The 18102-nt window shown below is 52.1% G+C and overlaps 1 protein-coding gene across 2 annotated transcripts in view; it reads left to right on the forward strand.

Annotated features, from left to right (window-relative positions):
- Window positions 1-18102, forward strand: part of DDR2 (discoidin domain receptor tyrosine kinase 2) — a 150133-nt gene that overhangs the window by 95724 nt on the left and 36307 nt on the right. For both annotated transcript variants that reach the window (XM_045027695.1, XM_045027694.1), the window contains 5 exons: window positions 79-262; window positions 943-1186; window positions 2105-2167; window positions 16263-16393; window positions 17038-17248. In XM_045027695.1, coding sequence (XP_044883630.1) covers window positions 79-262; window positions 943-1186; window positions 2105-2167; window positions 16263-16393; window positions 17038-17248 — 833 coding nt within the window. The remainder of the gene's footprint in view (window positions 1-78; window positions 263-942; window positions 1187-2104; window positions 2168-16262; window positions 16394-17037; window positions 17249-18102) is intronic.

The following is an 18102-nucleotide window of genomic DNA, read 5'->3' on the forward strand; positions in this document are numbered from 1 at the left end:
GAGCAGAGAGCGGGAAGATTTTTGTGTGGACTCTAAAAAAGATTCACACCCCCTTGTATCTTTCCTTGATGTCTGCAGCATGACTGAGGGACTGGGCCAGCTGACAGACGGTGTTTCTGGCCTGGATGACTTCACACAGACCCATGAGTACCACATGTGGCCTGGCTATGACTACGTGGGGTGGCGCAATGAGAGCGCTGCTGGGGGCTACATTGAAATCATGTTTGAATTTGATCGGATCAGAAACTTCACCACCATGAAGGTCTGTGGCTCCAGGGGCATCTTTCTTGGTAACATTAGTGAGGGCTTGTTGTGGCCTTATCTCTCAGAACGTGTGCCTGGCTGCAGAAAGCACGTTCTAGAAAGGGATTAGGGCTCTGACTTTGTCATGTGCCTCTCAAAATGCCAATACAAGGCCTTAGGGTCTAGGACACAGTCTGTCCTGCATCGTGGGAGGGTGTGGGGTGGGGCTTTGTCAAGGATAGGGAACATGAGTGACACAAAGCTACACTGCCCGCTCAGCTGCACCATGCCTCCTCAGCCCTAGCCACCAGCTCCTGCTCTGCTCAGCCCGCTCTGCTGCCCCACTTACTATCCCTGCCTGTGGGTGACTAATGGGCCACTTCTGTCTGTAATCACTGTGTTTCTATGACCTGTCAGCTAGTGACTGGAATGAGACCAAAGACTAACTCCATTTGTGACCTCAGACAGTGCCAAGTTTCCTATGATGAAATGCTAAGGAAATGTCCCCCAACCCCTCCTCCTGGGGCCCCTTGACAAGCTAGGGTTCTAGGTGAGGGTGCCACCAAGGGCGTGATGAGCACAGTGTTCCCTGTGTGACTATCTCAGGGTCTCCAATTCCTATTGAGTTGCCCTGGGCAGCGGGTGCTGCCAGCCTGTGCTGGTGTTGAGCTCACCTGGGACTCTGTTGCTGCCATGCAGGTGCACTGCAACAACATGTTTGCCAAGGGGGTGAAGATCTTCAAGGAAGTTCAGTGCTATTTCCGCTCCGATGCCAATGAGTGGGAGCCCAACACCATCTCCTCGGTGCTGGTGCTGGATGATGTCAACCCCAGTGCGCGGTTCGTCACCGTGCCCTTGCTTCATCGCATGGCCAGCGCCATCAAGTGCCAGTATTACTTTGCCGACACCTGGATGATGTTCAGTGAGATCACTTTCCAGTCAGGTACTGGCAAAGGGCGGGAGGATTGGGTCCTGGAAGCCACAGCATCCATGTCAGGGAGCAAGGGAGGCATAGGTCCAGGGAGTGGCAAGTGATGTGCCATTTGTTCTGGAGCATAGAAATGTAGGAACTGCCAGACTGGATCACACCTCAGATGCTTGTAACCTAGTCTCTTGTACCTGACAGCAACAGCTGCTGCAGGGGAAGGTATGAGAACCCTGTAGTAACTGATGTGGGATAATCTGCACCCACATTAGGGCTCATCGTGGTCACTAACAGACAGGCTTAAGCCCAGAAGCAGAAGGTTAAGTGTCCCTTCCCAAATGTTTATCATTAATTATGGTAACTCTGGATATTTTTGATAGCCATATAAATATCCGGTCCCTTTTAAAAATCTTGTTAAATTCTTGGCCGCAATGATTTCCTGTGGCAGTGAGTTCCACAGTCTAATCACGTGTTGTGTGTGGGGGAAAAAGTAAGTACCTTTTATTGACTTGGAATTTCTCACCTTTCAATTCCATGGAGTGTCCGCTTGTTCCTGTGTTACAAGGCAGTGAGAAGAGTAGTCCCCTATTTACCCATGGAAAGTGGGTACTGGGGCTACTGTGGTACCAGTAGCTATAGCATTCATCCTGTGGAGGAGCAGGGTTTTGAGAGGAGAGCAGCAGCATGCAATGGGAACGTTCTCCTGCACACTGCCCCTAATGGTGGATTTGTGCTTGGAGGCTTTAGAATTCAGACTTGGCTGAGTTGTGGTAACTTGGGCTGGAGAGGGCTAGGAACCTTTGCAGGGCCAGGTAGAGTTGAGCAGGTGCTCTGTGACATAAATTAAGTGCCACAGAGGAACAGTCCATTCTGCCCTCACACGAGCTGTCACAGGCATGTGAGGGTCACTGACTCGTCCTCAATTCTGTTTCTTAGATGCAGCCATGTACAACAACTCCGGAGCCCCTCCCGAATCTCCTGTAGCACCCACCACTTACGGTATGTGCGATGCAGTATGTGGACACTCTGTGTGCTTAAGAGCCTGGTCCCCATCAGGTCTTCAGAGGTGGCACATTTCTGCAAGGAAGGACTGGCCCCTGGATAAAATGCAACCCTCATATAGACCCCCTGAAACATATGCCACTCTATTAGAATAAGGGCATCAGAAACCACCTCCAGTCTGAGAGTAACAGCTGCTGCAGTACCCAGAGATTACTCTGATATGGCAAAGTGCTACTTCATGATGACATGGGCATAGAAACACCTCTCATGTGATTATATGGCCTGTGAGTGCCTGCTGTCAATCTAGATGTCAATCTGATTTAGTTGGGGATTGGTCCTGCTTTGAGCAGGGAGTTGGACTAGATGACCTCCTGAGGTCCCTTCCAACCCTATTCTATGATTCTATGTGTATGATGCCACCCATTGCCATGGGATCGAAATGCCTTCCATGGCCAGGTCCCCATGTAGTCCATAAGTCCACAGATGCAAAATATGCAGTGCAGCGAGCCTCGTACTGTGGACCAATCCTCCTAAGTCTAAGATTCAGTGAAAAAAATGTTTTCATCTCTAATGGTTGTGAAGGTAACCTTCCAGGCCCAAACCAAGCAATGATTTCCTGAGTCTGCAGGCATCCTGAAACAATAACTTGGAGAGGTGTGAACTGCCCTAGTCACTTGAATGGGGTTTTAACACAACATCGTTTACTCTTTCATGGCTGATCATTTTATCAGAACCGTCCAGCTAATGTGATTGTTTCACAAATTACTTAAACCTCCAGCTAGAGCAGATTGGAAATTTTCCAATGGGCTCATTTTTTCTATCAGAACATTTCAATTTTGAGGAAATTTCATTTAGAAAAATAATGTTTAGAAAATTTTCAACATTTTAATTTCAAAATGACTTATTTCAAATGTTTATAATGCATTATATTGTATATTATGTCATATTAATTAAAATAGGAAATACCAATTACCAAACAAATTACAAAAACAATAGCCATTTTATAATATAAACATCACACATTGTGAGAGAGCAAAGGTGGGTGAAGTAATATCTGTTATTGGACCAACTTCTGAAGAGCCTACTGTTCAGTCTAGGCCAAATAAGATCTAAGTTGGTCCAATTAAAAGATATTCTTCTTCGAGTGATGGTCTCTGTATGTATTCCAAATGTGGGTGCACATGTGCGCCATGCACTAGAGTTGGAAGGTTTTCTTAGCAGTGTTTGTTGGCCCTCATGTGCATCGTGCGTCCCCTCATGCTCACAGCTGAGGGTATAATAGGCCATGTGGGTTGATGCCTCTCCAATTCCCTCTTACCGCTGCATGGCCTGAGTCAGAACCCCTGTTCCTTTGCACTCTTAGCTTGCTAAGAGAGTGATCTACTTTCCATTCCTGTATATAGTTGTACATAGCTGTATTTAGTGTTCCATAGTTCTTGTTCTTCATAGATAATTGTTAGTGTAGATTTCCCCCCACCCCCCATTTGGGGAACCCCCCCCTACTTGGGGACTATGCCTGGAGTCCAGGCTTGAAGAACTGTGCCTCTTGCCCATGCTCATTTTCTGTGAGCAATGAGCACCAGCGTTGCATGTACTGCCTCAGGCCTGGTCTACACTAGGACTTTAAATCGAATTTAGCAGCGTTAATTCGAATTAACCGCTCAACCGTCCACACCAGGAAGCCGTTTAATTCGACCTAGAGGGCTCTTTAGTTCGAATTCGGTACTCCACCCCGACGAGGGGAGTAGCGCTAAATTCGACATGGCTATCTCGAATTAGGCTATGTGTGGATGCAAATCGAACTTAGTAGCTCCGGGAGCTATCCCACAGTGCACCACTCTGTTGACGCTCTGGACAGCAGTCCAAGCTTGGATTCTCTGACCAGCCACACAGGAAACGACCCGGGAAAATTTGAATTCCTTTTCCTGTCTGGGCACTTTGAATCTGATGTCCTGGTTGGACATCGGGGCGAGCTCAGCAGCACCTTCAACGATGCAGAGCTCTCCAGCAGAGGAGTCCATGCAATCCCAGAATAGAAAGAGGTCCCCAGCATGGACAGACCGGGAAGTCCTGGATCTGATCGCTGTGTGGGGCGAGGAGTCTGTGCTTTCGGAGCTGCGCTCCAACAAACGGAATGCAAAGACCTACGAGAAGGTCTCCAAAGCCATGGCACTCAGAGGATACAGCCGGGATACAATGCAGTGCCGCGTGAAAATCAAGGACCTGAGACAAGGCTACCAAAAAGTCAGAGCGGCAAACGGACGCTCCGGAGCCCAGCCCCAGACATGCCGCTTCTACGAGGCACTGCATGCCATTCTAGGTGGGTCTGCCACCACTGCCCCACCAGTGACCATGGACTCTGAGGATGGGATAGTGTCGACAGGCAGTTCCTCGGCGATGTTCGCCGAAGATGAGGAAGGGTTTGTGGAGGACGACGCAGGCGACAGCGCTTACAATACCGCTTTCCCCGACAGCCAGGATCTCTTCATCACCCTCACAGAGATCCCCTACCAACCCTCCCCGGCCGTTAACCTGGACTCAGAATCAGGGGAAGGATCAGTCGGTAAGTGCTATAAACATGGAAACATTTATTTTTTAAAAAACAGGAATAAAAACTAGATAAAAACTTTTCCATATAAAACTATATAAAAAGAAGGTGCACACATATAGGGATGGAACAGAAATCCTCTTGGGACACTTCCACGAAGCTCTCGTAGAGGAGCTCGAAAAGCCTCCGCAGGAGGTTCCTGGGGAGAGGTGCCTTATTTGGTGCTCCGTGGAAGCACACTCTTCCACGCCAGGCCATCCTAACGTACAGCGGAATCATTGCCTCCACCAGCATGGCAGCATACGGTCCTGGTCTGTGCAGGGATTCTAGCAGCATCCTCTCTCTCTCTCTCCGAGTGACCCGCCTCAGGGTAATCTCGTTCGGCGACTGCTGCATCTAATTAGGGCAATTAGTGTACTGTTACTATTGTGAATGCTTGACTTTTACTTTGCATAGTAATGACCTTCGTTTAACAGCCACGTGTTGGAGGCCGCAGAGGAAAAGCATACAGTGATCTTTCCCGGGCACAGCCGCGAGGGGCTGGAACAGGATCAGACTTTATGCTTTCCAGATTGCCTTCAGCGGGAGGGCACAGCTATCCATTAACTGTTAAGCAGCCTATAGTGTAGGGCTTACCAGGCCTGGCTGCTACACGGATTCAGCTGTACCGCCCCGCTTGTCTGATCTCCTGTGCAAGACCGCAGCCAATGAAAGCGTATTCCGAAATCTCGAACTTGTCCTGAGAGCTCGTGAGACTAGGTGCCCTGTATGGTCTTGTTCACAGAAACTGAGTAGACTGTGTTCAGTGTTCGCAAACATGTATCTTTTCAAGGAAATCACTTCCTTTTTCCCATCACACAGCTGCGGCTCTTTCACGAACTGCCCCGGCTTCCCCCTCACAGAGGCTGGCGCAGATTAGGCGGCGAAAGAAAAAGACTAGGGACGACATGTTCTCGGAACTGATGGCCTGCTCCAGAGCCGAGGCGGCCGAGCAGAGACAGTGGAGGGAGACCCTATGTCAGCACCAGCGCTCACACAGCGAACGGGAGGACAGGTGGCGGCAGGAAGACCAGCAGGCGACTCAAACGCTGCTTGGGCTAATGAGGGAGCAAACGGACACGCTCCGGCGCCTTGTAGATGTTCTGCAGGACCGCAGGCAGGAGGAGAGAGCCCCCCTGCACTGTATCTGCAACCGCCATCCCCCGCCACAAAGTCCTGTCCCCCCCTCACCCAAAATAACAAGAAGGAGGGGCACTAGGGGCCGTGAAAACTGTCACTGCACCTCAGCAGAGCGCTCATGTACCACACAGCTCTCATGCCATAAATTTTGAGAAGTGCTTCCCTTCCTGGATCACCCAGTCCAAAATCCAAGTTTCATCCCCCCACTGTGTAGTTGAGTATTAAAAGTAGTTTGTTGTTATTCACTGTTCCCGTCACGTTTTTCTTGTCAGAAGACTTTGTGTGAAGGGGGGGGAGGGGTTTTTTAATTGCATAGGACAGCCTCCATTACCAGGGTACAGACTTGGGGGCAGGATCAACAGCAGGACACACACAGACTGCAGTCACTAGGCACCAGGGTCAGTCTGGGAGGTGTATGCTGTCCCGGGTCAGTCTGTGAGGTGTATGCTGCCCCAGGGTCCTAGCACCTGCCATCCACAAATGGCAAGGCAGGCTGCCCTTACCATGCCCTTCCACCCTAGCCACGAGCCTCTCCGATGCCCTGAGCCCCAGCAAGAGCCCTCATCCACGGACACATACTCACCCTTCCCACACACCCCTCACCCCTTCCTACGCCCCAACCCCCAGCCCAGAGCCTGCATCCAAACTCCGTCCCAAAGACGGCACCCCTCACCCCTTCCTGCAAACCCACCCCTTCCTGCACACCCACCTGCAACCGTCCTCCCCCCAGAGACCGCTGTAGGAGCAGGAGCCTGTCATTCCTCTAGTGTAGAAGCGGTCTGTACATCAGTGCACACCGTACCCACCACAGTCTGCGTCCATGTTTCAACCCTAGAACAGGAATTCATAATTAAAGAAAACTTTGTTAATAATCAGTGTTCCATTAAATTTATTTTAAAACGTGTGTTGGAAGGGGGGAAACCTGGAGAACGGGGTATGTAACCGCAGATCGAAGTCAACAGTCACTGAAACAGGCTCAGGTTCAGCTTCTCTGTAAATCAAGTGGACAGTCATAGGTTACCCTGCTCTCCGAGGAACCTAGCTTTCAAAGCCTCCCAGATGCACAGCGCTTCCCGCTGGGATCTTCTATCGGCACGGCTGTCTGGCTGAGCGTAATCAGCAGCCAGGCGATTTGCCTCAACCTCCCATCCCGCCATAAAGGTCTCCCCCTTGCTCTCACAGAGATTGTGGAGCACACAGCAAGCAGCAATAACAACGGGGATATTTTTTTCGCTGAGGTCTGAGCGAGTCAGTAAGCTCCGCCATCTCCCCTTGAGACGTCCGAAAGCACACTCCACCACCATTCTGCACTTGCTCAGCCGGTAGTTGAATAGTTCCTTCTCACTGTCCAAGGCGCCTGTATAGGGCTTCATGAGCCAGGGCATTAGCGGGTAGGCTGGGTCCCCGAAGATCACTGTAGGCATCTGCACATCCCCAACCGTTATTTTGTGGTCCGGGAAGAAAATACCTGCCTGGAGGCGTTTAAACAGACCAGAGTTCCTGAACACACGCGCGTCATGAACCTTGCCCGGCCACCCGACGTAGATGTTGGTAAAACGTCCCCTATGGTCCACCAGTGCTTGCAGCACCATAGAAAAGTAGCCCTTTCGGTTAATGTAATGGCTGGCCTGGTGGGCTGGTCCCAGGATAGGGATGTGAGTCCCATCTATAGCCCCACCGCAGTTTGGGAATTCCATCGTGGCGAAGCCATCTCTGATGACCTGGACGTTTTCTAGAGTCACTACCTTTGAGAGCAGTTGCTCAACGATTGCGTGGGCTACTTGAATCACAGCAAGCCCTACGGTAGATTTGCCCACGCCAAAGTGGTTCGCTACTGACCGGTAGCTGTCTGGCGTTGCAAGTTTCCAGAGGGCTATGGCCACTTGCTTCTGCACAGTCAGGGCTGCTCGCATCCGGGTGTCCTGGCGCTTCAGGGCAGGGGACAGCAAGTCACAGAGTTCAAGGAAAGTGCCCTTACGCATCCTGAAGTTTCGCAGCCACTGTGATTCATCCCAGACCTGCAGCACTATGCGGTCCCACCAGTCCGTGCTTGTTTCCCGGGCCCAGAATCGCCGTTCCACACCATGAACTTGACCCATTGCCACCATGATCTCCACTGCGCGGCGTACCCTGCTTTGTGAGAGGTCTGCGTCACTCTGTGACTTCCTGTCCTCACCGCGCTGACGGAGCCTCCTCGCCCGATTTCTCAGCAGCTGACTGTGGAAGAGGTGGACGATAAGGTGCGAGGAGTTGACAACGGCCATAAGTGCAGCGATGATCGCAGCGGGCTCCATGCTCGCAGTGCTGTGGCGTCCGAGCTATAACCGACCAGAGAAGGGCGCGAACAGATTTCCCGCCGGCGCTTTCAAGGAGAGAGGGCGGGAGTGACGGTTGAATGATGACAGTTACCCAAAACCACACTCAACACATTTTTTCCCCCAGCAGGCATTGGGGGCTCTACCCAGCATTCCAATGGGCAGCGGGGACTGCGGGAACTGTGGGATAGGTTCCCACAGTGCACCGCTTCCAAAGTCGACGCTGGCCCCGTTACTGTGGACTCAGACAGTCGAATTAGTGTATTTAGTGTGGATACACAAATTCGACTTCATAAGGTCGATTCCACAAATTCGAGTTAAGTAGATTCGAAATAGTCTTGTAGTGTAGACGTACCCTCAGCAAGAAGGCCCACCACACGGCCCACTGTTCAATTTGTAAGTTGTTCCCACCCTGAACGCAGGAGGCTTGAGAGCTTTGCCTCCAGAAGTTCGCAATGGATGCAGTCTTGTGCCCGAGGACACACTTGTATCTGGAACCACCGGTATAGAGACCATCACTGGCGGTGAGCTCCCTGCCGAGCACCACCCAGGCCCTGGATCTGTCAGTACCGAAGGCGATGGACAAGCCCCGCCATGAGGGTAAAAAGCATGGACACGGGCATAAGAGCAGATCCCCGGCCCTGACCACTCATAAGTGCAGCTTTTCCTCCCCAGGCCAGGTCGGGTGAGAGGTCTCAGGTGGATCCCACCAGACCAGCACCCAAGCTGCCCCGTGTTGAGGGCATGGCAAAACACAAATGAGATCCAGTGATACCCTCCATGGCACATGCACCACCCATCCCGTCAGTGTCTCTGAGCCCCTTGGATCGACCAGCACCGCTGACAATGCCTGGGCCCTTGGGCATGCCCAGAGGGACGTCATGCACTCCTGGATGCTTGGATTCTCTCCTCTCGATGGAGGAGCTGCTTTCTCCGTACCCACATTCTCCACCCCTTTCCAGATCTCCAACTACCACCGTACTCCCCTCTACGGTGGACGAATCTTTGTTGCTGCTACCAGAGAAGCACGTTGTAATGATGCAGCCTCTGGCAGGACACTACTGAGAGTATCAATTCAGGGCAAATTGCTTAAAGCAGGGCAAGACTGGGGGTCCTTTGCACACCAAACCAGCCAAACAGAGAGGACTTTGGTTTTACTCCACTGGCTAACCAGAAGTCGTACTAGCAATTCCCTCAGACAGTCCAGTTTCCCAGTATCACCACCAGCACCGCTCCTTATGGGGATGAATGGTTATGAAAACCAATACGCCAGTAAAAGAAAAAAAAGTTTCTCCTGATCCCAAAGGACCAAGCCCCAGACCCAGGTCAATATCCGAGTCAGATCTTACCCACAAATCATGCTGTTGCCAAACCTTTAGAATCTAAAATCTAAAGGTTTATTCATAAAAAGAAAGAAATATAGATGAGAGTTAAAACTGGTTAAATGGAATCTATTACATACAGTAATGGCAAAGTTCTTGCTTCAGGCTTGTAGCAGTGATGGAATAAACTGCAGGTTCAAATCAAGTCTCTGGAGTACATCCACAGCTGGGATGGGTCATTCAGTCCTTTATTCAGAGCTTCAGTTTGTAACAAAGTTCCTCCAGAGGTAAGAAGCAGGATTGAAGACAAAATGGAGATGATGCAGCTGCCTTTTATAGTCCTTTTGCCATGTGGCTTGTGCTTCCTTTGTTCCAAACACAAGCTACCCAGCATATGGCATGGAAAAATCTTAAGAGTTCTGTCCCAAGGCATGTCCCTGCATGCCTTCCTGAGTCTCTCAATGGGTCAATTGTATAGCTCAGGGATCGGCAACCTTTCAGAGGCGGTGTGCCGAGTCTTCATTTATTCACTCTAATTTAAGGTTTCGCGTGCTGGTAATACATTTTAACGTTTTTAGAAGGTCTCTCTCTATAAGGCTATAAACTATTGTTGTATGTAAAGTAAACAAGTTTTTTTAAATGTTTAAGAAGCTTCATTTAAAATTAAATTAAAATGCAGATCTTATCAGTTTAGTGCAATGGTTCTTAACCTAGGGTGCACGCACCCCCTGGGGCAGGGCCGGTGCAAGGATATACTTCCACCTTGCCCTCCCCCCTTGCACATCGGTTCATTGAGGGGCAAATCCCAATGAGCCTCTATAGACCCCAGGGGCCAGCCTGCGCAGGGGCCAGCTATGCCCAGGGGCTGCTCCCCAGACCAGGTTCCCCTCTCCCCACCCCCTGAACTCCCCTGGAGGGTGCACAGCCCCCCCACGAGCCCTCCCCACCCCACCCAGGTGGCCTCCGCCCCGAGTCCACTCACTGGCTTTGCCGGGCTTCAGCCGCTGCAGCAGCTCGGCAGGGAGGAGCCGCCTTTCAGAGGCACTGGAGAGCCAGAGCCTCCCGCTTGCAACAGCAGCAAGCCCCAGCCATGGAGGAGCCGGTGCGGTGCAGGGGGGCAGCAGCCCTGCAAAGGCAGCGCCATCGCTAGCGGGGAGCAGCTGCGCCCCCCCGCCCCTCCTGCCCAGGCTGCAGCCCGGCGCCCCCTCGGGGGCTCCTGCAAACTGCAGTGGATGTATGAGGGCACCAGCCCCCATGCACCCCCTGGTTCCCCCCTTGCCTAGGGTTACCATATTTCAACAATCAAAAAAGAGGGGAGAGCCCTGCCCTAGCCCCGCCTCCATCCACTCCCTCCCACTTCCCACCCCAGGGAACCCCCAAACCCTCCCTGCTCCTTGTCCCCTGACCGCCCTCTCCTGAGACACCCCCCCACCCTAACTAGCCCCCTAGGATCCTACCCCCTACCTGTCCCCTGACTGCCCCAACCCTTGTCCACACCCCCACCCCCAGACAGACCCCCGGGGTCTCCTACGTCCCATCCAACCACTCCCTGCTCCCTGACTGTCCCCTGGGACTCCCCTTACCATGCCTATGCCAGTCAGATGCTGGCTCCACATGGAGGCAAAACTCCACGTGGAGTGCTGAGGCAGCGGGGGTGGGGGGTGGGGAGGGGAGAGGAGCTGTGAGAGGGGCAGCAGCGGCGGTGGCTCACACTTCCGGGAGCCACAGAACCCGAGCACGGTGGCGGGGGAGCCAGAGGGCGCGCTTGCCTGGGCTGCGGCCCGGTGGGGGGGGGGCTCCTGCAGCAGATGCATGCGGGCGGTGGTCCCCGTGCCCCCCCAAGCTTCCCCCTCGCCACACTCAGGCTCTGCAGCTCCTGGGAGTGTGAGCTGCTGCTGCTGCCCCTCCTGCAGCAGGCTCAGGGCCCCGTGCCCCGGTGGCACACACTCCCGGGAGCCGCAGAACCCGAGTGCAGTGAGGGGGGAGCCGGGGGCCGTGCCTGCTGCCGATCTTGGGTCCCGGCCGCTGGCCACGTTCAGCCTCCTGCCGCCTGGGGTTCTGTTCACTCATCCGGCCACGCACTGAGTGGGGCTGGCGGCCAGGACCCCGGCTGGCAGCCACGTGCCAGGCAAAATCGGCTTGCGTGCCAAAGGTGGCACGCGTGCCGCAGGTTGCCGACCCCTGGTATAGCTGATGGTCCTTAATGGGCCATCAAGCATGCTAGGCAGTGCTGATGCAAATTGTCTGGGGTGTCACCCAGAAGCATAGCACAAGTTTGAAATGCAGACAGTATAGAGTTAATACTTATAACTTTAAATACAAAAAGATACATGCATAGAGATAGCATAATCATAACCAGCAAACCATAACCTTGTCATAGATACCTTAGTTGACCTCCTTTGTACAAGATTTGATGCCACGATAGGACCTTGATTGCAACAATGATCTATACAGTCAAAGTTCATCTTAATAACATCACACACGTCCCATTGCTGCATCACAGGCCTCTGGTACCCATGGTCCCCCCTGTTGCCTGATCCATCTTTGGAGTCTGAGGGCTTCTTTCTCGCCGATACCTCATTGGAGCCCAGAATCGCAACCCAGACTGCCATCTCCCCCGGCTTATGATCCCACTACGGAGGCCTGGTACCGTTGGCCATGACACCCACCTATGCCCAGGGACCCTACTGGGTGCCCTGGGATCTCTACTGAGGACTCCAGGCACTGTTGGTGGCATTTTATAAACCATTCCCATTCACCCTTCGCGCCGTTGGTTTATGAGGAGGAGGAAGATGTGGAACCAGTACCACTGGTCCCCACTGCTTCCTCATTGAATAAGGCACTTATTCCTTCCTCGCTGTCCCAGGCGGATGACCACCACCAATACCAGGACTTGCTCCGGAGGATGGCTGTGGACCTGGGGATCCCATTGGAGGAGATCCAGGACATGCAACATCTGTTCCTGCACATTCTCCAACCCCAGGGGCCCTTTCGGGCAGCTCTCCCCATCAGTGAGGCTATTCTGCAACTAGCAAAGACAGCATGGTACACTCCTGCCTCCTGTGCCCCCACACCGAAGAGAGCTGAGAGGTGGTATTTCATCCCTGCTAAGGGGACAGAATTTATTTTTACTCCCCCTCCCCAACTTTCTTGTGCTTCATGCAGAAGCAGAGTGGGCACAACAGCACCCACAAAAATCTACTCCGCAGACAAAGCGGCAAAAAGGATGGACCTTCTAGACAGGAAACTCCTCAGTGGGACTGCAGTTCTGCATTACCAAGTATCAGGCTCGGCTGGCCAAATATGACTTCAGCTATAACAGGCTGCCAATGGGCCAACAGCAGCAATTCCAGGCACTGGTGGACAAGGGGTGACTGATGGACAAAGAGGGCCTCTAGGCCACTGTGGATGTGGCCGACATGGCCTCTCACTCTCTGACGACTGGGGTCGTGATGCACGGGGACTCATGGCTGCAATCATCCGGATTCCCCAGGGAGGTCCAAAACACTATTGAGGACCTCTACTTTGATGAGCACAAACTAGTCAAAGACCAGATGGACGGATCCCTCCATTCCCTGAAGGACTCTTGGGCCACGCTCAAGTCCCTTGGCATTTACACCCCAGTCCCAAGATGCAGGCAGCTGTGGCAACCGTTCCATCCCTGACCACATGCCCCCTACCTGCCCTACTTCCAATGCCAGCAGGAGGCACCACATAGACAGCACCACACACAACTCTCCTTGCCTCCACCACAACCACCACTTTGACCCTATACCAGCAGTAGTCAAAACAGCAGTTTTGACGTGCAGGTCAAGAACTGCGAACCTCCCCCGATGCCTCCTGCAGTGCCCAATATTGTCTTTGGGGACTGTCTTGCCCTGTTCTCCCACAACTGATGCAAAATCACCATGGACAGTTGGGTGCTGGAGATTATCCATCATGGATACTCCCATAGAATTCCTCTTGTTTTCCCCTCATCGCTCCCCACCCCAGACTTCCCTGGGAACCCATCCTCCAACAAGAAGTGGATGCTCTGTTCCTTAAGGGGGCCATAAAACTTACCGCCATCACCACCCACTGAGTACGATATCCATACCTATCATCCTTGATTACCTCCTTGGGCTCAAAATATTGGGCCTTGCCCTCAGCTCTATACAGGTCCACCTGGCAGCACTTAATGCCTTTCTCCCTTCGTGGATGGCACCTCTATGTTACGTAGCCCTCCACTATCCATTTTATGAAGGGTCTCCTCAATACCTTCCCACCAGTACTCCAGCCCATACCTCCGTGGGACCTTAATCTCGTTCTGCCATCCTCACAAAGCCACCCTTTCCCATCTCTCCATGAAGGTGATGTTCCTAGTGGCCATTTCCTCAGCTAGATGAGTCAGCAAACTGGTGGCCACGATGACTAACTGCCCCCCTTACACTGTATTCCAGAAGGATAAAGTGTCCTTATGGCTCCATCCTAAATTCCTCCCAAAGGTGGTGGTGGAGTTCCACCTCAATCAGGCTGTCCACCTCCCTGTCTTCTATCCCAAACCACTCACTCCCATGTGGACAGGATCCTGCACTCCCTTGACATGCACTGTGCAGTAGTATTCTACCTCCACAGGACTTTCGCCTTTCACGCATCGATGAAACTGTTTGTGGCCATCGCTGATCAGTCCAAGGACCAGGTTCTTGTCTCCAAGGAATCTCCAAATGGGTGTCCAGGTGCATCCACGAATGCTGCACGCTATCCAACGTACAGTCGCTTAATAGAGTTACAATGCATTCTATGTGAGCGCAAGCAGCCACGGTGACCTGCCTAGCAGATGTCTCGTGGCAAGACATTTGTTGTAGCAACATGGCGCTCTGTACACACGTTCATATCCCACTGTGCCATCACTCAAAGGGCGGCTGAGGACACTGCAGTGGGCCGCACTGTACTACAGGTTGCATTTTTTCTCTTCCTCGCACCCACTTCCACTCTGATCACTACCCCCCCATGGTTGGAATACATCTAGGGACCATTGCTCAAAGAAGAGGCAGTTACTTACCTGTAATTGGAGGTTCTTTGGGATGTGTGGTCACCATTTGTATTCCAATACCCGCCCTCCATCCCCTCTGCTGTGGACTGGACTACTCTGGAATAATAGGGTAACTGAAGGGGCCTCGACCTGCATGGCCTCTTAGACCTTCGGCTGTGAGTACAAAGGGACATATGATGAACATGCGGGTCAATGGACACTGCTAAGAACAGCTTCCGGCTCGGTGCATGGCGTGCATGCGCACCTGCATTTGGAATACATATAGGGACCACACATCTCGAAGAACCTCCAGTTACATGTAGGTAACCTCCTCTTATCTCACTCCTTTGTCTCTCTCTTTTCTGGGACTAACACAGCCACAACAATATTGAAAATGACCTATTATGACATGGCATGATAATAGTCAAAACATTTTCAACTTTTCTATTCTTTATATATAATCTCATTTCAACTTCGGTTTATAATACAATTTTTTTTTTGAGATGTCAAATTTTCCTGCAGAACAGAAGTTCTGGGTTTCAACCCATTCTGCTTCCAGCTCTTCTTCAGACATCCTCTGTGCTGCAGTTATGCGTTGTTAATGTAGAATTCAGTGGCACGTTAAACAATAAAGATGTGGGAACAGTCTGAAGCAATGAATGTAATATCAACAAGAATAGCACAGAGGATAATGCCACAGTCAATGCAGTTATTTCCATAGTCAGTTCATTAAATGCCTCCTTTTTTGTTAAAATGAAGTTTCCACAGACTTTCTAGTCTATTATGTCAGGATGTTGCAGAGTCCAGGGTTGTGGCTGCAAAATGAAGAGCAGTGTGTATCCTGGGCTTTGACCGTGTGAGAGAGTCACATGAGTGTGGTGATGGGGAGTCTCGAATTGTTAGTTACAGTCTCACAATACTGGGTGTCCCAGGCTCCATGGCTGCAGAAGGGGCTAGCACAGAAGTGCCTCCCAGAGGGCAGGACTGTCTCTGGCCCTATGCACCCCTGCACTCACATCCTGTCAATGTACAGGGCAGAGAGCAGGCTCTGCCCAGCTGTGCCTCTTCTTGCACAGGGGGATGGAAAATGGACAGAGCATTCATATTAATCCCCAGGGTGCTGGCCAGCAGAGTTGTGCTGCTGGTGTCTGCTCCTGGCAAAGATAGGCTGGCAAACGGAACCAGGGATGGAGTGAAGTGCAGAGTGCTTTGGGGTGGTGCAGTTATGCACTGCTTCTGGCTGTGGACAAAGGTAAACTCATCATCTAGCCCCGCTGTAGGGGGCAGCGGCGGCTCCAGGCACCAGCGCTCCAAGCGCGTGCCTGGGGTGGCAAGCTGCGGGGGGGCACCCTGCCGGTCCCTGCGAGGGCGGCAGTCAGGCTGCCTTCGGCGGCATGCTGCAGAAGGTCCGCCGGTCCCACGGATTCGGCGGCAATTTGGCGGCAGGTACGCAGAAGCCGCGGGACCGGCGGACCTCCCGCAGGCAAGCCGCTGAATCCATGGGACCAGGGACCTCCCACAGGCAAGCTGCCGAAAGCAGCCTGCCTGCCGTGCTTGGGGCGGCAAAAAAGCTAGAACCTCCCCTGAGGGGTAGTGAGTCTGGAAGTACCAGCTGAGTAAACTTGCCAGTGACTGAGATCTGTGTTTCCAATGAGAACCCAAGTTAAACCCAGCCTCCCAACGTGACCGACTCCTGCTCTCTCCCACCTGCTGACAGATCCAACCCTCAAAGTGGATGACAGCAACACACGCATCCTGATTGGCTGCCTGGTGGCAATCATCTTCATCCTGGTGGCCATCATTGTCATCATCCTGTGGAGGCAGTTCTGGCAGAAGATGTTGGAGAAGGTGAGCAGATCCTGGAGGCTTCTTTGTAAGGGTTCTGCCAGCACTAGGTTCATTCCCGCAGCTGCACATCAGCCCCTCTGGTGACATCAGCACAGCCCTGACAGTAATGGAGTTTGTTCAGGGTGAGGCCTAGCTGGGGATGTGCACCACTTGCATCTCCCCTGAAGCTCACAGGCGAGCGCATGGACCTGCTTGTGCAGACTGATTTCATCTAGCCACTGAGGGTGCATCTACACTGAAATAAAAGACCCGTGACATGGCCACAGCTGGCCCGGGTCAGCTGACTCAGGCTTGTGGGGCACAGGCTGCATGGCTGTAAAATTGTTGTGTAGTCATTCAGGCTTGGGCTGGAGCCTGGGCTCTGGGAACCTCCCTCCTCGTGGGATCCCCCGGCAGCTTCCTCCCCCTTCCCGCCTCCCCGGCCCCCCTGGTTCAGGGGACTGTTCCCCAGCCACCCCTGGATTCGGCAGTCCTGCCTGGTTCACAGGACAGTTGTGTTTCAGGCCCAGTCTGCCAAACAGGACCTTTTGGCCCACATGATTTGTCTTGCTGCTTTGGTCCACTGGGCCTGTCTGTTTGTCCAGAGTGGGGAATGTCCTTTGCTGTGTCCCTTTACTTTCTCCTTCTGCGTCCCCACCTCTTAGGCTTCTCGGCGGATGCTGGATGACGAAATGACCGTCAGCCTCTCCCTGCCTAGTGAATCCAGCATGTTCAACCACAACCACTCCTCCTCATCTAGCGAGCAGGAGTCCAACTCCACCTATGACCGCATCTTCCCCCTGGGCCCAGACTACCAGGAGCCCTCACGGTTGATCCGCAAACTGCCAGAGTTTGTCCCAGGAGACGAAGAGGCAGGTGAGAATTAACAAACAAGTTCTGCAGCTAACACAGCCCTGTTTGAGCAAACAATGAGCAGCAGAGTGCTCCTGCAATACCCTGCTATGCCTGCCCCTGATGCCAGCTCCGGAGGCATCCAGTTGGGGGTAGTAGTGGCATTCAGTCTCACTACATCCTTGATCTGTCAGCAAGGAGCATGTGCTCACACTAACACTTGTGGTGGAGTCATTTTTAGGGTCATGTGTATAGCTGGGCACAAACAAAAAAGTTCCATTGCGGAAAATTTTGATTTTTTTTCTGTGCAAACTCAAAAATTGAAAAATTTCAGCCAAAACATTTTGGCTTGAAAATGCCTCATGGGAGTTGTAGTTCAGGTGCCTCCTCTATAGGCTGGGCTTTTTGGTTGGATTACATCAACAGTTTAGACAGAAACATTTCAACCAGGACTAGTCATGCATCCACTGGGAAATGGAGTGAGACCATTTCAGATCACATGGGAATCCCATCACATGACAGCCATCCCAGTGGGAGTGATTTTAGACCAATACCAACCTGGGGTAAATTTGAACCAGCAGCCTAGAGGTCCCTGGCCCTTATCCCAGTCATAGGCCCCATCTCCCTGAGCCATGTTAAGATGGGCTGTGTATTTTATTTGATTACAAAATATCAATTTGCCCTTGCCATGTGCAGTGTATTATTAGTGAAATAAGTCTCAACACATAGTTTCTGGTCCCTTAAGTCCGTGACTAAGACAGTTCAAACTGCAAGTATTTCAACTTAATATGGAATTTGACATTTGTGCTGTGTTAGTTAGTTACCTATTTATCAAAGATCTGGAAAAGTGAAGTGGCAAAATGTGCAGATGGTAAAAT

This window comes from Mauremys mutica, chromosome 8 (assembly GCF_020497125.1).
Source record: "Mauremys mutica isolate MM-2020 ecotype Southern chromosome 8, ASM2049712v1, whole genome shotgun sequence".
Classification (NCBI taxonomy): Eukaryota; Metazoa; Chordata; order Testudines; family Geoemydidae; genus Mauremys; species Mauremys mutica.